General features: G+C 16.1%; 2 protein-coding genes across 3 annotated transcripts; one reads left to right on the top strand and one right to left on the bottom strand.

The window, feature by feature from the left end:
* The first annotated feature begins 46 nt into the window (after positions 1–46).
* LOC122714417 (protein sel-1 homolog 1) lies at positions 47–21,441 on the top strand. Of its 2 annotated transcripts, none has more exons than XM_043935734.1 (7): positions 47–68; positions 14,403–14,890; positions 16,554–16,789; positions 16,914–17,393; positions 17,643–17,871; positions 19,149–19,555; positions 20,913–21,441. In XM_043935734.1, the coding sequence occupies exons 2-7, from the start codon at positions 14,446–14,448 to the stop codon at positions 21,336–21,338; spliced, it is 2,223 nt and encodes a 740-aa protein (XP_043791669.1). In that variant the 5' UTR covers positions 47–68; positions 14,403–14,445; the 3' UTR covers positions 21,339–21,441. The 2 variants fall into 2 exon arrangements, with proteins under 2 accessions (XP_043791669.1, XP_043791668.1); XM_043935733.1 differs by lacking the exon at positions 47–68 and adding an exon at positions 11,184–11,411.
* On the bottom strand, positions 6,207–10,067 carry LOC122714418 (nuclease SbcCD subunit C-like). Its single transcript, XM_043935735.1, has 8 exons — positions 9,741–10,067; positions 9,326–9,597; positions 9,048–9,201; positions 8,273–8,452; positions 7,413–7,785; positions 7,134–7,246; positions 6,493–6,616; positions 6,207–6,411 (listed from the first exon to the last, which is right to left on the bottom strand). The coding sequence occupies exons 1-8, from the start codon at positions 9,890–9,892 to the stop codon at positions 6,226–6,228; spliced, it is 1,554 nt and encodes a 517-aa protein (XP_043791670.1). The 5' UTR covers positions 9,893–10,067; the 3' UTR covers positions 6,207–6,225.
* Positions 21,442–22,243: the final 802 nt, after the last annotated feature.

Genomic DNA, 22,243 nt, shown 5'->3' with positions numbered 1-22,243 from the left:
AATTATCGCACCGCGACGGAAATATTGATATAAACAGTGAGACATTAAACGCAAACAATCAAGTCAAGGTAATACGTATCAAAATTATTTTATTCAATGTTCATGAATAAGATATAATTCAATATAACTTTTACCTAATAATTATTCGACATATTTAAATACATTATAAATATATATTTCAATTTATTTACTGAGTCACTAACGACTCAACAAATACATTATAAATATATATTTCAATTTATTTACCGAGTCGCTAACGACTCAACATTATAATGTAACGTGACAAGTCTATATGTTTTATGATTGGCTAATGTTTTTTTATTAATAACTCATTAAGAAAGTCAAAACAAAAATTTTTATAAAAGAAAAAATTGAAATTTAGGAATTATCAATTAAATTATCAGTTAAATTTTACGGTTGACTTTTAGGATACTTTAAAAATTCTTATTTTATTTTTCAATAGAAATAATGATGAATCAATCTTCTGAAAATATTGATATTTTTTTCTATTAATATCTCATATATACAACAGAATCATCAAATTTTTTTACAGATTTATACATATATTCTAAATTCCATTGAGCACATTGCAATTGAGCATTTCTAATTGATATCATTTATTGTTAACATCAATAGTTTACATTAAAAATATTAAAAACCAAGAAAATTTTATATTAAAATTAAATCTATCTAAAAAAAAATATACATCGACATTAATCCAGATAAATATATCCAAATATACAGTCAATCGAATTATCTGCATTTCAAGAATTAAAAAATAATATATTCATATAGTCATAATAATATTTTATATATATAATATAATATTTATATATAATATATAAATTTTTTTAAATATTTTATAGATAATATATTAATCAGTTAACATTGATTAATATTGACATCGATTTTTTTTATATTTCTATATGTAAGAGAAATCTATATATACATATATGTAAATTCATATATATTTATATTATATATATATAATATAATATAATATGAATATTGTCTCTTATTTTATCATAAAGTATAATTCTCCAAATAATTAGCTTAAATTTTTTTTCTATACATCATTTGCCGAGTCAAATAAATGAATCAAATTTCATAGAAATCTCAATATTAGAATTTATATAATGTTATATAAAATATATCAGTAAGTATAAGTCTTATCAATTATTTATTTTTATAAATAATTTATAATAAATTTTATAATAATATATATAATTTTATAATAAAAATGAATTATATTTATTAATTATTTAATTATTTTGTATTATGTTTATGTTTTATATATGTTTATTATTGCATTATTTATAATAATAATTCCATAAATAAATTATTATATGAAAAACTATTATTTCTAAATTATAAATTTGATTTTAATTTCTTTATATTTTTTAATTACATTAATTATTTTTGTTTACATTTTGTTTACATTTGATAAATTTATTAAACTATTATCTATTATGTATCTACAAATTATTTAATTTTATTGACTATTAAGTATATAATTATTATGAAAATAAGAAGTGCAACACTTTAAAAAATGAAGAAAAATATGATAGAAAATATTAATAAGTATCTAGAAAATTCTTGATTGAAAGAGAAATTATTTTATTTAGATTTTATTATTATTACTATTTATAAAAATTAAAAACTGTACATATTTCTATATAACATAATTATAAAAAAATAACATAACATAAATTAAAAAAAAAAACATAGAAAAATTGAATTTAAAAAAACTAAAGTCATAAAAATGTATGAAAATATAAAAATTATTCTGCAAAAGTTTTTTTTAAATAATCATTGAAATAGATGAAATCATTTAAATAATCATTGAAATTGCTAACTTATTAACTTATTAAGTTAACTTATATATTTATAATAATAATTCGTATTATTGAAAATTTCAATATTATTATAAAAAATATTTTCAATAAATAATTTTTATTTATTAAAAAGTAATAAAATTTGTATTAAGATTTACAGATTTTCATTATTCTTTTTCTACAATAATATCAAAGTTCCTAATTATTCACTATAAATCATTTTATAGCAATAATAAATTAAAAAAATAAAATAACTATAGTAAAAGAAATAAATCAAAATATATAATATATATAAATTTATATTAATATATGAAAACTTTAATGTTAAATGAGAAATTATGAAAAGTATTAAACAATCAATTACATATTATTATACATTGAATAGATTGTATATTTTCTTTTATATCTTATTTATAATCTTTTTGAACTTTAATGAAAGATATATATTATAATAAAATAAGAAATAATAAATATATTATAATAAAATAGAAATAATAAATATTTCCGATTCATTGTAAAATTATTATTTTATATATATTTTTCACGTGTGCATTATTTTGTATTTTTTTAATTTATTTATTTATGTACTATTATTAATTGGAAATTACAATAATAATGTAATCATAAGCTAAATCTTTAGTAATCTAATGTAGTTGAAAAATTACAATAATAAAAATTATTTTTTATGTATAATTTAATAATTACTTAAAATATTTTATAATTATTTTGTTATAATGTATTTTTAGTTTTTATAAGATTTTATAAAATAATTATTTTATTTATAAAATAATCATATAAATATCAATTAAATAATCATTTTAAATTAGTTTTTGTAATTTTATATTCTTATTGTATATAAAAACATCTTTATATTTTTTAAAACATTTTAAATTAAAAATCAATTTAAATATAATATATAGACAAAAATATTTCATCTTATTTTTAAAAAAATAATAGAAATAAATAATAATTTTAAAATTATCATCCATAAAAAAAGTATAAAAGATATGTATAGAAGTGCAAATAATAGGAAAAAAAAAGAACAAAACAAAAATTAAAGTCAGATATATAAAATAATACATAAATAGATAGTCATTTAAATATTTCTCTTAGTTATATTATTATATTATTATATTTATTATATTTCTCTATAATAATGTTTTGTCTGAAAAAACGAGATATAATAATTTTTAATACTATTTAAAAAATATGGATCGAATATTTCATTACATAATATAATATACTAAATATATAATCCATGATAGTTTATAATCCATGATTTTTGTCTATCCTATCTTAAAAACTGCAGTTTCCACTATCCAATGGATAGTCTCAGATTTGTTGAATCATAATTAATAAAGATGCCTTGTTAACAATATTTTTTTAAAAAACAATTCATTTGTTTTTTGTGTGGTTTTAAATTCTAGTAATAAAAAGAATTATAGAAATCTTTTCCATAAAGATTTTAATGAGAAAAAAAAATAATATGAATGAAGTTTTACTAAAGTTTTCTTTACAAAATATCCATATTAATAAATTTATGTTATTTTAATTGCTAATTGCATTTTTTTTGCTCAAATTATAAAGCTAATATAAGAAGTTTTACTGTTATTATTTATAATTATTTTCATATTTATTTCGTATATAATAATTTTATATTTGTTGTGTTTCTTTACATTAATATCATTCATGATTTTTGCAATTTTAGCATATATATATATATATATATATTGCAATAGGCAATGCATATAATATTTTATTTTGTATATTTGAATTGCTTCTCTTAAAAGTTTTTTACTATTTTTACTGTAAATAATTACATTAATTTTCAAATAATTCATTATATAATTTATGTACATGCATAAAAAAAGTTATTTAAATAAAAGAATAATAGATTTTTATATTTTGTTGCTATAATATATGATCTTAAAAAAAATAAATTACATTTTAGTTTTGTAAAATGTAAAATGTCAAAATTTATTTCAAATATATTTCAAATTTATATCTATATTGTTTAATGTATTTTAATATCTATCATCTACCATATACAAGAAGAAAAAATAAATTTATGTGATATGTAAAAAAATATTGATGATTTAAAAAATAATCTTGATATAAAAATATTTTTTATAATATTTAACATATTCATAATTTGATATTATATATAAATTATATACAAAATATTTTTTTCTATTATTATAATTAAGAAAGATATTTTAAATGATTATCTTTAAATCATGTACATAATTAATAATTATTAAAGAAAAAAAGAAGCAAATAAAATAAAAGAGATTAAGAAGAAAAATACAAAAACAATGCTTATTAAAATTCTAAATAACAAATAAATTATAAATAATTTTTAAATAATAAATTACAATTATCTATTAATTAAAATAAAAAAAATAAAAAATCTAAAATATATATATTAAAAAGATATTAAGTAATTTAAGTAATACTAAGTAAACTATAATATATATTAATTAATTAAAAAATTATAATACATTTTAAATTAGTTATAAAATTAATTGAAAATTTTCAAAATTTTAATTCAATTGAAAATCTATTGATAAACAAATTTAAGTTATATAGTTTTTGAAAAGAAATATTATTGTTAATTTTTGCTAATTTAAAGTTGTAAATATAAAATATTTTATGATAGTTACAGGAAGACAAATTTCTGTTTGACTATATTAAAAGAATTAATTTATACAACATATAATAACATATATAACATATACATTATATAAATATAATATATACATAACTTATACAAAATAATATAAAATTAAATATAAAATTATATAAAATAAAATATAAAATATTTTATATATTTGATAAATTAATTAAATTAGTATATATATATTATATGTATATATTCATATATTTATGTAAAATGTAGTAATTTTAAATTTTAAATTTGTACAGATTTTTTAAATATTGATAATATCTTTATGAATTTAAATGTTTTGAAATAATAAATCTTAATTATATACTTTTTATTATTTTCTTTTATTGAATGTATAACTTATATTATTGATATACATATTATATATATTAATGCAAATATATAAACTTATAAATTTATATTAATAAAATGAAAAATATTTTTTTATAATTAAATAAAAATTGTAATTATATATTAATTAAAATTTATATTAATCTTAATTTATAATCTTAATCAGATATTTTTTAAACAAACTTTTTTTTTATTATTAATAAATATTAAATATGTATACAATTAAATATTTGAGTGAAATTATTTAAATGAAACATTTTGTATCATTGTACATTTTATATCATTAATAACATATATAAACATATAATGTTAGATTAATATATATAATAAATAAATAACATTTTTATATAATTTTTAATATAATATTAATTATTTTATTAATATTAATAAAATATTAGTAAGATAGTAATTTAATTTTTTAGTAAGATACTTTTTTATAACTTATTATATTTATATACAAAACTTTTATTTCTTTATATACAAACTTTATTTCTTTATATACAAACTTTTTATTTCTCCAATTAAATTAAATGAATATAATCTATAAATGAAAATAAAAAAAAATATTATATGAAAATTTTTTACAAATGCTTTGTTATAAAATTATAAACAAGTATTGAATATAGTCTGAATATATATATAGAAATAAATTAAAAATAACGAAATTATATTATTTTAATTTTCATTTTAAAATGAAATTTCGAATTTTTTAATGTAGAATTTATTATGCTATACATATATTTAAATGATATTTAATAAAGTTAAAAAAGTTATAGACAAATGTTATATAACATTATGATATGTTATATAATATTTAAAGACAATTTTTACATATTATTTTTTTATTTTTATTTATAAATTATGTTTCAATAATTTGGATAAAAATTTTTATATCAAAAAATTCAATTATAATTTGAATTAAATACATATTATAAAAAAAATTATTTTTTTATTAAATTATAATTAATTAAATTTATCATTATAAATACAAATATAATATAAAATATTATATTTGTTGTAAAGGTATAAAAATTAATCAATGTATAATTGTATAATTTATGATATAATATATAATGACTTTTATTATAATATATTATAAATAGCAATATATCAATAACAAATGAATTACTTTTAATCTACATGAAAAATAAAAAATTATAATTTTATTAAAAAATAAAAATATTGATATACTTTTTAAAAATATAATGGCTAAAATAGTAAATATGTAAGAAATAATTTTATATTACTTAGTTTATAAATAATTTATAAACATAAGTATATTTTTTTAATTTATTAATAGTTTTATACATAATATTTTTTAAAAAATTATTTGATAAAACATTTAACAATAAAAAATATTTGTAATACCAGATTTTATTCTCCAGCAATATCAAATACTGATTCATTTTCATCATCTTTAGATAATTCATCATTATTTTCTAAATTAAAATCAATATTATCTTTGGAAATAGTTTCAACGAAATGTTCGGAAATAGTTTCATTAATTTCGTTATTTTCAATAAATTCTTTCTTCTCATCCAAATTTTCACTTTGTTTTGTCTAATAATTATAAATCATTAGTATGTAAAATATTAAAATTCAAGAATTATATATATTAATTTAATAAAAATATTTATTTACTTTATCTAAAATTTCTTTACTTAAGAATCCTTTTGTTACAAACATTACCAAATCAATATTTTCTATATTTGGATTTTCTTTTATATTTGAAGTAGATTCTAATTTGTCAGGTATAGATTCCGTCCTTAATTTATTTATATGTTAATTTAATAACTTTTAATAACTTTATATAAACATATTATATATATGGATTTATATACATATACATATATTTATATATATTTACATATACAAAATAATTTTTTCAATTATTTTAGAAAAGATTAAAAATATAAAATAAAAATTTTTTATAAAGATATATTTTTAAATGCTTTATATTATTATATATTTTGATTTTTATACATTCTAATGCTATAAAATTTATTATTGAAAAATTAATTAATCAGCTTTTGAATAAATTAGAGAAATAAAAATAAACTATCTTTAAAAGTAATTTTATTTAATATTAATTAATTAAATTATAATTATATTTAATATTAATTAATTAATAATTAAAATATATATAATAAAAAATTAGAAAATATAAGTATATTAATAAATATACTAAAAAAACAAAGTACAATCATTAAATAATCATTTAATTAATAATTACTTAAATTGTTCAATAAATGAATATTTACGAAAATTTAATTACTACTTACGATTCAACAACATAATTTTCAAATTTGATTTGTCCTTTAATAAGTATATCTCTCAAAAATAGAAACACTTCAATGCAACTCATTGTTATTAGATCCCAACGACTATAAGGATACTATAAAATATACAATTTAAATTAATTAATGTACGAAATTAATATTTGATATAATTAAAATAAACATATAAATTCTTAATATTATCTATATATTTAAAATTCATAAAATTTTTAAAATAAAATTTTAAAAATTGAATAAGAATTAAATTATTAAAAAATACACTACCTTTAGTAAACATGTTGCATTATATTTTAAATCATAAATAGTTTCAAAAACTGCTCTTATTTTAGATTCTATTAATTTCAAAAAATGTTTCGCAAGATTAATTTTCAATCTTATTTTATGAAGCATTGTTTTTAATGATGCGAGACGAAAATGGATATTGCATTGCTCAGAAATAGTTTTTTCTATCAATATCATATATTCTCTTTGTTTCGCATCCTCAGGAATAGGAATATGTGATAAGTTTTTTTTTGCATTTTCTAATTTTTTTTTTATATATTCTAATATTATATTTTGTATTTTTGAAATTTTTATATTATCTTTTATAAACATAGATTGTGTACCCAATTTTTCCTTATAATTAATTTGTGATTTTCTACACAACAACAAAAACATAAACAAGAAGAAAGAGATATAAACATCTATAAATTAATTGATATAAGAAATTTATTAAAATTATATTGAAATTATATTATAAATATGTAGATAGATTACTTTTAATAATAAAATCTAAGAAATATAATATAATGTAATACAGAAAAATAATATACAGTTATAAATATGGGAAATATCATTTACTAATCTTTTTGATTAAACAAAAAAGCATAAATAATTTTTATGAATAAATCAAATAAATATACTATTAATATTATATAATATTATAATATTACTGTTAATTAGTAAAAACTATTATTATTAATTAATAAATAAAAAATTTGCTAAATAATAAATATGTTTAATATCATTTAATAAATTGTTTCTATAAATTAATTATTAATAAAAAATTTCAAATGCAAATATATAAAAAAAGAAAATATTTTAAATTACATATTCAATGTAAAATGATAAAATTTAACTTATACTTTAAATAAAGTTCAGTATCCATTTTTGATGAAATATTCTCAGAAATTTGTAGTAATTCATGTTTTAACATAATATTTTCTCTCATCAATCTTTGATTTGGTAAATTTATATGTTTATTAACTTGCATTTGAAATTGTGCTGCCAAATCAAGAAGACAATCGTACATTTCATTTTTAAGCCTAAATTGAAGAAATTTTATAAATCATTTTTTTACAACAATTTTTTTCAGTAATTATACATTATAAAAAAAGTAGCTTTAATCTTAATTTTGATATTATTAAGGATATCATCTTGATTATTTATATTTATATATATACACATTGTGGCGATTGTTACTCAAATGTATAAAAAATAAATTAATATTATATCAGTTAATATTTATGCATAGAAAATATTAGAAATTGTGAAAATATAAAACAACTTTTATCATTATAATTTTCATTTATTATACATTTTGAATATCAGTCATTGTAATATGTTTGTAGAAACAGATAAATTTAAAAATTGATACACATATTATTCCAGATGCACATATATATACAAAATTCAATATAATAATTACCATTTAGAAATATTTCAAAAATCAACAGATTATGATGAAAAGTTATTTATTATGAAATGATATCTTAATTGCATATACTATACTAAGATCAAGATGATAAGCTATTTTTTCTTATAATGCATAATTACCTTTTTTCTTTTATTTTTTTAATTCATGATAAAATAAATAAAATCAATTTTTGATAATATATAAATTGAATAAAATTTTTATACATTTCTTTATCAAATTCAATTTTTCGATTAACAATTTCTATAGTTTCTTTTACTTTCTTTTCATTTTTTACCATTTGTTCCTCATTCTCTTCAAGTTTTTCTTGTAATACATTTTGCACTCTTTTAAAATCTTGCAAAACATTAATTTCCGCATCTGAAAAAATTTTTTTTTTATGATAACGATAGTTTGACAATATAAAAAATCAAAAAATGAAATAAATAAATGATAAAAATAATAAAGGAATAAAATAATGAAAAATAAAATATATTTAAGTTACTTAGAACTTTGGCTTGAGAAATTAATTCAAATTTCGTTTTTTTATAATTTTGATTAAATAATTCCTTTTTCTCTTCATATAATCGTTGATTTTCTATTCTATCATTTTCTATAGTATTGATTTTATTTTTTAAACTTTCTACCAAACTATTTTGTGTTAAAAATTGCTTATTTAAACTTGTAATTTCTTCAATTGTTTCTGTATCTATTGTAGCTGAAAGTTCATTTGTAGTTTCGATTTCCTCTAGCAATTCCTCATTTCTTTCATCTAACCTAAATATTAACTTTAATTATAATCTTCAATGTTATCAAAAAATTTATATTTTTCTTATATTAATATTAAACACAAAACAATATAGCAAAATACAAAATTTATTTATTAATAATAAAATTCAATTTCATTTTGTTTATTTTACCTGTTTATTCTAGATTCAATATCTGCGATTTTAATAGTATAAAAAGTTTTTTGCATATTAATAATTGTTGGTTTCTTTTCATCATCTTCATATGATTGTAATTTTGTTGGTAATGAAATATTTCCTTTATCCTTCCCGTGTAAATCCACCATTTTTTCGTATTTTTTTTTATGAATATAATATACTTAAAAAATAAAATACACCTATATAAATAAATATAAAAAGAAAAATTAATAATGAATATAGATTTGTAAGTATTTATTACAACTATTTGTGTGAATATTATTACAATTAAACTATATTATATCAAATTTTAACAATTTGCTATCAAATACTGCATTATTCCGTTACAAAATTCAGTATTATCTTAAATTTTATAATATTATTATATAGTCATTTCAAAAATTAAATTTTATGGTATAAATATTCACTTATAATATTAATATTAATATTAATATGCAATATTAATATGATTATTATCAATAATTATGAATAATTTTATTATATTTATATAATTTTATTATTTAAATTGTTTCATAATTTTAAATGTGTAATATACATACATATATTACTTGATAAATCTATTTGTATAAATAGTGTTTATTATGGAAAATTCATTTTGATCAAAAGGAATCTAAACATCATTTAGGTAATTAAATTTCTTAGAATGCATAAAATTATATATTTTTAATTAAACATTTTTTTTTAAATAAATTTGAAAAGAAAATATCCAAAAGTTTTTTCTAATCATGCTTTTTAAAATAAATATATCAATAATACTGATAATAAATTAATACATTCTGTTTAAATAGTTTAAATGTTAAATAAATTAATTTTATATTTTATATTTTTTAATTTTTTTACTTTTTATGATTTATAAGATTTATTAATTTATTATGTACATAATAATTAATGTATAATGTATAGTGTATAATTATGTATAATTATGTAATAATATAATAAAAAATATATTTATTTCGAAAAGAAATAAAAATTATGATAATTATTTATTAATTAAAAATAACAATTAATAATTATTAACAATAATATTTATTTTAATTTTAGCTCAGTGAAATATATAATTTTATTTTTTTTTTTCATTTTTTTAACATATAGTAAATATAAATACTTATTATATAGTTTATTAAATTTTTAATATTAAATCATGTTTATTTGCAGGTTATGTTATTATTGGAATATATATATATATATATATATATATATATATATATTTGATAAATGATAAATTGTTATTTAATATCAAATATATGTTTTTTATTTTATTTTAGTTTTAAATTTTTATCTATTAAATTTCTGAAGTAACTAATATTTATACAATTTGGAGCTAACTTCAGTTATTTAATACAAAGCAATGTAATAATACGCAAAATTTTTTAAAGGAGTTATTAAACAGCTGAATAGAAATTATTAAATATATAACATATTTTTGAGATCAATGATATAATAATTGTAAAGCATTACTTATTTAATATGAAAAAATATTTTTAAATATTTTTTACTCATAAATATTAATTTGTGTAATAACCGAAGATGTGCATTGTCGTGTTTCAATGACGTAACTTTATTTTTATGTCATCAAAAATCGTATTCTTCAAACAGATTTTTTAAAATGTATTCAAGAATATCTTTATCAAGCTGTTCAAATTAAAAGTAAGAATCTAAAATAATTATTTCGACGTAATTTATTTTTTTTTATATATATTCATAATATTCATTGAAATTTAGGTTACAATACAAAACAAATGTTACAACACAAAAATCTTTTATATCAAATATTGTTGAATATTAAGAATGACGTATTTTTAAAACTGATTTTTATATTTACGATAATATATTCATAGAATAAAAATTTTATTTTATAATTATAAAGCAATAGTAATAGATTTAAAATAAAACTTATTATCCAAACATTTTTATTATATATATTTCTTTTATTAAAAATAACTTATTAATGATTTAATATTATATAATTTGGTCATATATAATATGTTAATAGAAAACTGTATAATTTAAATATATAATTTAAAAATGAAATAATAAAATAATAAATAAAATATTAATTATTTCTTATCAATCATCTTTTATAAATTTTAAATATTTTAATATTTTTTTTTATTTCATATAATTATAAGAGGTATATCTTATAAATGAATAAATATTAAAAATGAAATATATTAATATTTAACTATTTATTTTATATTTGAATATATTAGTTATATTATAATTATTGAAAAAAGAAAAATAATTATATATTTATATGTATTAATAAGCTATTTATTTAAATTAAATTTTATTTTTTATTATATTTTTATTATAAATACATTTATATATATATATATATATATATATAATAAAATTATAAACTTATTTATATTTTTATAATTTTTACAAGAATGAAACGAAAATTGGAAGTCTTCTATTCTCTTCTAAAATATGATACATAAGAAAAATGAGGAAAATGAGGATCAAATATTTTTTTATATTTGTAAATCTGAAAAAAAAAGTTCTTTTAAAATTGTATTTTAGACTTTTTAAAATAGTATAAACTTAATAATTATTAAATATAATATAGTATTTTTTATCAATTTTTTTTTATTTTTGATTATTTGTGACAAATTATTAAGAATATTTATTAAGAATTAATTACATTATTTAAACTTTCTTTTGTTTTTTTTTTCAAATATATTCTTTAATTTTTGTAATATTAATTTCTAGCTTTTTCGAACTTCTTTCTTTAACTTCTATTATAATTGTTCTATTATAATTGTTTTTATCAAAATATAAAATTAGGTTTTTGTTAAGATTAATATTAGGATAGAAGAATAAAGAATTGGGAGAACTATTTTTTAGCAGAAGAATTCTTATTAATCTAATAAAAATGAGATTTGAAAAATCGATTTATAAAATTGATTTATTATCATGATTAATTTTAAATTTTAATTTCAACACTATTAAAAACTTATGTTTTATATTCTTATAAAAAAAGCTTATAATCAGAAGAAAACAAAAATTAATAACAATTTTAAAAATTAAAGAATGAATAGAACATAAATTTGAACAAAAATAATAGAAGAAAGTCTAACTAATATAATTAATATTCTTGGTAATTATTGGTCACAAATAATTAAAAATAAAAATTGATTAAATAAATATAAGAATATTAAAATTACATATTGAATTCATATTTATTAATAATTTAAAATATAAGTTTAAAAGAACATTTTCTTTTTTCAGTTTTATAAAAAAAATAATTTTTTTTGATTTCTTATTTTACATTATTACATTATGAAAAGATGTAATACTTTTTCAAAATTTGTTTCATTTTTGTAAAAATTATTAAAATATGGATAAGTTTATAGTTACAACATTGTATTTTGTTTGTATATAGAATGTTAATATATTCATGGATATTTTTAGAGAATTTATTCTAGAAATTAAAACAAACAAAAATTGATATAAAAAAGTTTGCTTTCAATCTATTTATTAAATTATTAACAATTCAAATTTGTGTTAGATATTTAAATATTAATTTATAAATAATTCTAATTTAAGTAAATAAATAATTAATTGTAATTGTAATTATGTATAAAGAAAATTGAATAGTTTTAAATGAGACATAATATAATCTAAATTTTTCTGCAAATATATAAAACTCTATTAAATATTTCATATAAATATATCTTTTTAAATCAAATTATTTTTTTATATTAATTAATTAATATTAATTAAAATAAAAATATAATTTATCTTTTTTTTTTTAGAAAAATCATTAGTTTAGAAGATATCTTAATCTTAATATAATGTAAAGTAATATAAGTAATTATAATATGTATGTATGTATGTATTATATATGTATATATGTATATATGTATGTATTATATAAAGTAATAATAGTTTGAAATTAAATTAAATCTGTTAAATCTAGATGTAATAATCCGATGTAAGTAATTAATTAGATTTTATGTTCAATAGAATGAGCAATATTTTTTGGTAGATTAGTAATTAATATGATTGTTTATGATTTATTTTTGGAAAATGTGAATAATTATTATTAAATCATCAAAATTTTAAAGAAATATCCATATTATTATATTAGAATATATCCATATTATTAATTTTGCAATATTAAAATTAAAATATTAATCAATGAATAATGTTCTAAATCAATGACTTTTCATTATAATAGTTTACAATATAGTTTAATATTTTTTTTAAGAAGTAATAAATTATATTGTTTGGAATAGTATATATGGAATAGAATTATAATTCAACTAGAGAAAATATATGTCACTTTCATGAGCTTTAGATATCCTTCTGCAGAAAAACTGACATTAGATTATATTCTCTTTAATACTATTTAATATTTGAATTATTTTTTTATATAGAGAATAGTTTAATAATTTTTACTTTATACTTCTTTTTATTTTTGTTTATACTATTATATATATTTATATTTTTTATTTTAGATTACTTATTATATAAATATAAATATAAAGATATAAAATTATGTAATGAAGTATAAAATTTGTTTTTTTTTTTTAATTCTTATACTACAAAACTATTATGATATAATAATTTAATTGATTAATTAAAATATTATGATTTTAAAGAAATAATTATTTTTTCTTTATTTATATCAAGATCAGCTGATTAAAAAAAATACAATCAAAATATAAATTGAAAAATGAAGTTACGAAAAGAGTTAATTTTACTTTTACTGGTAATGTCTGTTACTTCGGAATCAGTCATTTCCAAAAAACGATCTGATACTTCTGAAGAAGAAACAGAAGAAGATGTTAGTTTAGAAGAAAATGCATTTGAACATTTGCAAGAATTAAAAGCTTTACATGATACAATTCTGAAGATTGTACCAGCTTCTGAACCATATCTCAATGATAAAATCACAAAACAAAAAGAGAAGACAGAAAATGAACCAAAAACAAAGGATGAAAATCCTGTAATGAAGAATGTTTGGATGAAAGCAATGATAGCTCAAACTAAAAATATAGATTTACCAAATAATAATTTAAGAATTGAAGAAGAAGATAATGAAGTATGGAATGATGAAGAGCAACTTGAAACATTTAATGAAGAAACTCAGGAACCACTTACTCCAGAACAACAAGAAGGTATTTAAATTAAAATTTATTAAAATGATTTTATAATTAATTTATATTGAGTTAGAATTTGTTATTAGAATAAATTTAAGATTAGCCATTATTAAAATAAATTCTTATTTAAATAATTATTAAAATGAAATTATTATTTATATAATAATGTAAGATAAATTAATAAGATAAATTATTTTAATATTTATATTTCATTTGCTATTTAGATATTTGATCACAAAAATATAAAAATATTTTTCTGTAATGGAATTTTTTTTAATAGAATTTTTATTCTTCAAAACAAATTTTCTTTTGTCTAAATATATTTCTTTTTATTTTTGATTTATGCACTTCTTAATCTAAGAATCTATTACATATAAAGAATTTTATTATTTATTTATTTATTAATTTATTTATATATTTTACTTATATATTGTTATTATTATTAATTTTTATTTTTTATTATTATTTGAAATAAATAAAAAAATTAATAAATAATCATTTGAAAATAATTTATTTCTAATATCTATATAATAATAATAAAGTTTCAAAGAAGTTTTATTTGCAAATATTATTTATTCTATTTATTTTTAATATCTATAATATATAATAATATATATATCTATATAATATATATATCTATATATAATAATAATAATAATAATATAAAATATAATAATAATAATAATAATAATAATATAATAATAATAAATAATAATAATAATAATAATATAATAATAATAAAATTTCAAAGAATTTTTATTTGCAAATATTTGTATTTCAAATAAATATATTTTTTAATTTATTTAAAATAATTATTTGCTCTTTTTATTTTTATTTTTATTTCAAACAAAAAATGTTCATAAATGTTCATAAATAGATTTCAATGTTATAAATTTTCTAGATAGATTCTCTAGATCTAATTTCTTACATATATTACTTTATATATATTACTATATACTATATATTACTATATTACTATATATTACTATATATATATTTATATATATAATATAAATATATAATATATTTATATTATATTTTTATATATAATATATTTTTATATATAATATATATATATATTACTATATATATATTTAATGACAATATAAAATTAATATTTTTATTCTTTATAATAAAAAATATAATAAAATTTTTATTCTTTATAAATCAACTCTTAGATAATATATGTTAGAACATATATTTGCAAATTTAATTAGTATTTAGTTTTTCTTTTTTGTTTTTATATCTTAATAATAAAAATCATACCATAAATCTTAGAATTTTTAATTATTTCAGATTATATTTCTCAATGCTAAATTTATTTATAGGTTTTTTTAAATATATTATTCATATATTATTCATATTTTTTTGGAAAAAAAAATACAAGTTATTAAAAACTTTGGATGAGAAATTTTATAAGCCTAGTAAATATTATAAGTAGATATTACAACACATTTAATATATAAGCATAAGCATTCACAAAATAGCCTTTGTTGAATCAATTAATTATAATATAAGGAAATTGAATTAAAATTATTAGAATTAAAAATATAATAATAATAATAGTTCATACTATTCAATAGTTCATACTATTAGGCATAAGTATATTAAATATAAAAAATATAAAATGATTCAATGATTTTATGCACTTTAAATGAAGTAAATTTTTTTAAATTTTCAGCGGAGCTGATATTTAAGAAGGCACAAAGTCTCTTAAATGCTACACGCACAAATAAAGAAGAAGCTTATAAGTTATTAACATCTGCAGCAATTCTTGGACATCGTGAAGCTTGGTCTATGATAGCATGGGCTCAATTATTAGGAACTCAATCTGGTTCAGCTTCTGGTCAAGATATTCCAGCAGCTTATGAGATATTTAAAGAACTTATTGAAACTGGTTTACCATCTGCTCATATGGTTTGTAAATTATTATTTTTTATTATCATGAATCATTATTTTTATTGTTTAAGTTTTTAATAAAATATAGTTTATAAATTAATAAAATATTCATGATATTATATTGATAATATATTATTTGTAGGGTATGGGCTTTTTATATGCAACTGGTTTAGGTGGAGTACAAGCTTCACAAGCAAAAGCATTGCTTCATTACACAGCAGCAGCTCTTGGTGGAGATACTCGTGCACAAATGGCTTTAGGTTATCGTCACTGGGCTGGAGTTACAACTCCAGCTTCATGTGAAAGAGCTTTAGATTTTTATCGTAAAGTAGCCAACAAAGTTGCAGAAGAAGTTTCTCTCAGTGGAGGTCCAGTTGTTCAGAGAGTTAGACTTTTAGATGAACAAGAAAATCCTGCATATAGCTCAGGAATCTTTGACCAAGATTTAATAGAATATTACCAATTATTAGCAAAAAAAGGAGACATACAAGCTCAAGTGGGATTAGGACAATTACATTATCAAGGTGGAAGAGGTGTACCATTAGATCATGAAAGAGCATTACAATATTTTCAACATGCTGCTGATGCTGGAAATCCTCTTGCTATGGCTTTTTTAGGAAAAGTAATAAATATTAAATTTTTATTGAGATTTATTTTTATTAAGTTATTTTCCTGAATTAAATTTTTCTTTTATATATATATATATATATTGAATAATAATTTATTATTTTATTATTATTGTAAATTATGTTATATATATTATACTTATTATATGTGGAAATAATATTGAATAATATTGAATTAATGTTAATGTTAAAATTGCTTAATTATATTTGCTTAATTATATTATACTTAATATATTTTTTTATAGATTTATTTAGAAGGTAGTGATATAGTAAAACAAGATAATGAAACAGCATATAAGTATTTCAAAAAAGCTGCTGAGCTTGGAAATCCTGTTGGACAAAGTGGTTTAGGACTTATGTATCTTTATGGAAGAGGAGTCGAAAGAGATACCGCGAAAGCTCTTCAGTATTTTAGTCAAGCTGCAGAACAAGGATGGGTTGATGGACAACTTCAACTTGGCAACATGTATTTTAGTGAGTTTTAGAAAATTAAGTTTACAAATTCATATTTTTTTATTTTTTAATTATATATATATAATATTATATATTATATATATTATTAATTTGTTATATAATTATTTAATTATAATGTAATATTAAATTTATATAATTAAAATATAATATTTTAATATTAAAAAAATATTAAAAATTTATTTAAAATATATATTTTAATATAATAATTAATACTTATATTAATATTGCTAAAAAATTACAATACTAGAAAAATTATGGATTATAAGAATTATATGGAAATTATATGAATTATACTGATTTTATATAGATCTATATTAATATGATAATTTAAAATATTTCATTATATTTTTCGCTATTATTTTATTGTTATATTATATTATTATATTATATTTTTTATCCATTCAAAGTTTTAATCTATTTTATTATTAAATTATCCTTAGATCATAGAATTATTATATATAATAATAAACATAAATACTTAGAAAATCGAAAGTCAAAATAAATAAATATTTTACCAAATATCTCATATTATTATTTAATTTATAAAAAAAATATAATAAATCTATTCTTTTTATATACTATACATATTATATATTATTCATAATTTCTATTCATATTTTATCATTATTTTTATCATTATATTGTTATTTTATATTTTCATCATAAGTTTTTAAAATTTTAAATAATCTATGCTTATATAAATTTTTTTATTTTAATTTATAATATATTAATATATTAAGAATGTTTGTTAAAACCTAAAATATCTTTTGTGTGCATATGTGCACATGTGTATTTTATTTTTATTTTTATTTTTTGCCTTTTAATAAAATATTGAGATCGCTATAATAATAGAGTTTGATATATTTAAGTACTTATTTGAGATATTATCTATATGCATATATAATATAAGTATATAGATTATATATACATATAATCTATATACTTTTTCTAAAACAAATCTTGTTTGTTAAGAATTTTAATTTTTTTAATTTTTTTGTTATATTATATATTATATATTATATAAAATAACATCTTTTATTAGAGCATTTTTTATTGTAGAAAATATTTTTTATTATATTTTTTATTATATTATAATTTTGAATATATAATATATAAGTTATAATAATTTTAAGTGAATAGGTGAAGTGAAATACAATAGTTAAGTGAAATACAAATAAAAAAAATAAATGAAAAATAATGAATTTAAAATAATATTTTGATAGTTATGTGATATTAATATATAATAAATTTATTCTAATAGTTCAATTGTTTGATAGGTGGCACAGGAGTAAGACGTGATTATAAATTAGCCAACAAGTATTTTAGTTTGGCTAGCCAATCTGGTCATGTTTTGGCATTCTATAACTTGGCACAAATGCATGCTACTGGTACAGGCATGATGCGTAGTTGTCCAGCTGCTGTTGAACTTCTGAAAAATGTTGCTGAAAGAGGCAAATGGAGTGACCAATTAATGATTGCTCATACAGATTATAGAGAGGGTAGAATAAATGAAGCTTTCGTCAATTATGCTCTCCTTGCAGAGATGGGTTATGAAGTAGCACAGAGTAATGCTGCATTTATATTGGATAAAGGAGAGATTACAATACTATCAGAAGAAGAAGGATTGGTTAGGGCACTTGCTCTATGGGCTAGAGCTGCTGCTCAAGGATATTCTGCTGCTCAGGTATTTATTAATTATTGATTTTTATAAATGTCTGTAATAATACAATAAATGTAAGGTTATCTATTCATGAACTATTGCTTCATAGACACATCTTAGACATAATACTTACTATACATAAAAAGAGAACATAAAAAAATGGCTAATCATCCATGAAGTAACAATAATACACTTCATTTGTCATGATGTTAATAAAAAATAAAAATTATTGATTACTAGACATACATTGTTAAAGTTCATAAATAATTTTATTGATTATTATATCAATGAATATCAATGAATATCAATGAATTTTGTTTCACTCATATTTTTGAAAAGAAATATGAAAAATATTTTAATTATAAGTGTTTATATAATTATACATTATCATTATAATTATTAAATTTCATTTTATTGCTTTTAACATTTTTCTATTTATTATAAAATAAGAAATTCATTATACAAATGATTCAATTATAAAATAAATTTTTTAATGCTTTATTTGTTCTTTTTTTGTTCTTTTATTATTCAATTATTTTTTTATTATTATTTATTATTATTATTTTATATTATTTAATATGTATTTGAAAAAAATAAAATATAATTAGAACTAGAACTTCTAGAACTTCGAAAATTAGCCAAATTATATTAACAATTCATAAATAATTTAATTATATTTGCATATATTTTAAAATTTTATTCATTCTATTCATTTTCATATATTTACTCATTCTTCAAAAAATAAAAAATTTTAAATTTAGCATTTTTTTCTTATTAATTTTTTGATAGTCATAAATATTTTAAACTTAATATTTTTTTAGTATACAAATGCAATCAAAATTTTTCCTTTTATTATTAAAAATTTTTATTATAATATATTTTTTAATATATTTTTATTATTTATTATAATTTTAAATAATTGTATATATCATATTGTTTTCGACATTTTGTAAATTTTGTAAAAGATAAAATGTTTCATTATGTATTGAAGCATATTACACAGTATAAATATTAATCCTTTATCACTTGTATATCATTATTATTTATTATTTTTTCATCATTTTATATCATACTTATTAGCATATATTTATAATATAATAAAATCACTAAAAATTGTATATGTTATAATTTTACTATATATATATATATATATATATATATATATATATATATATATATATATATGTATATGTGAAAAATAAGTTTTAATTTATTTCGTAATATTTATTTTTTCTATTTTTATTTTTTAAAAATTTAGAATTTCAATACAAAAATTTCAGAAATAATTTTAAAAAGTTATTTTAATAACAAAATTTTAATAGACTAATAAAGTTGTATTAAATTATATGTATTTTTACTTATAAGAAATTTATAATGATAGGTCAAATTAGGAGATGCTCATTACTATGGACGAGGAACAAAAGTTGACTATGAGGCTGCAGCTAGCCATTATCGATCAGCTTCTGACCAACAACACAATGCTCAAGCAATGTTTAACTTAGGATATATGCATGAACGTGGCTTGGGTTTGGCAAAGGATCGACATCTAGCCAAACGATGCTATGATCTAGCAGCTGAAGCTAGTCCAGATGCAAGAATTCCTGTAGCACTGGCACTTATTAAGCTTTCATTTCTTTTTGGATTGGATTATCTACAAGAATTTAGTCTTGCTGATCACTTAAATAAATGGGATCAGCTTTTAGGTCAAAATTGGGATTTATACCTCATTGGACTACTTACAGGCATGCTTAGTTTAATTATTTATTTCCGCAGACCACAACCACCACCCCCACCTAGAATTAACTAATTTTTAATTATTTTTTCCGAGTCCATTTCTCTTTATCTTCTAGATGAAATGAAGTTGTTTGTTACTGATGGTTCATAAATACATGCACATGTGTGCATATTGAGATGTTGTTTTCATTAAATCACCTTGTTTGCATAAAATTTTTTAAAATACTTGTGAACAATATATATTTCAAAAGTTTTTACTTTGCATGAAGATATATAAATCAATATTATCAATCTATTTATTTTATCAAATTTTAAAGTTATAATTATAATAATTTCTATATGATATTTTGGATAATTTTAACTTTAAAAATATACAGACTTTTGTTTTCTGTATATGTGTATATATAAAAACTAAAATTTTTAGAGAAATTGCAAAATTTTAAATATTTAATATTTATTTAGTTGTATAAATTATTTTTGTTAAATGAAAATTATTTGTAAATTAATTTGGAATAGATTTTTATTTGGATAGATTTTAATTTTTTCTTGATGCATAATATAATTCAAAATAGAGCGTATAAATTATTTTCTTCAAAACTACTATGGATATCAACATTTTTTAAATAGTTGGTAGAATCTAATGATATAGAATGTTTTAATAGATTAGATATATAATAAAATAAATAAAAAATTAATTATATTATTATATATAATTATTATATATAATTATATAATTATTATTATTATTATTCATTTAAAAAAAATGACAGAGAATTTTTTAATTTCAAGATACACTTCAAAAGTTCATTATATTATTATTCATTTTAAATCTTATTATCTTTATTATGGTATTTAATCTTTATTTATAGTTTATTAATCTAATATTATTAATTTTAATATTTAAAAAAAAAATGATAGAGAAAATTTTTTGAATTTTGAATATATTTCAAAAATTCATTATATTATTATTCATTTTAA

Source organism: Apis laboriosa, unplaced genomic scaffold, assembly GCF_014066325.1.
Source record: "Apis laboriosa isolate Shangri-la unplaced genomic scaffold, ASM1406632v1 scaffold30_cov140, whole genome shotgun sequence".
NCBI classification, from domain to species: Eukaryota; Metazoa; Arthropoda; class Insecta; order Hymenoptera; family Apidae; genus Apis; species Apis laboriosa.
This window is presented reverse-complemented; position numbering and strand designations above follow the sequence as displayed.

Excerpts from the sequence above, each read along its gene's own strand:
- LOC122714418 (XM_043935735.1), bottom strand. The coding sequence starts at position 9,892 with ATGGTGGATTTACACGGGAAGGATAAAGGAAATATTTCATTACCAACA. Across the intron at positions 8,453-9,047 it reads ATTGAATTTGATAAAGAAAT|GCTTAAAAATGAAATGTACG; the intron begins GTATAAAAATTT and ends TCTTCAATTTAG. Across the intron at positions 7,247-7,412 it reads ATGCAACATGTTTACTAAAG|TATCCTTATAGTCGTTGGGA; the intron begins GTAGTGTATTTT and ends TATATTTTATAG.
- LOC122714417 (XM_043935734.1), top strand. The coding sequence starts at position 14,446 with ATGAAGTTACGAAAAGAGTTAATTTTACTTTTACTGGTAATGTCTGTT. Across the intron at positions 14,891-16,553 it reads TACTCCAGAACAACAAGAAG|CGGAGCTGATATTTAAGAAG; the intron begins GTATTTAAATTA and ends TTAAATTTTCAG. Across the intron at positions 16,790-16,913 it reads GTTTACCATCTGCTCATATG|GGTATGGGCTTTTTATATGC; the intron begins GTTTGTAAATTA and ends TATTATTTGTAG.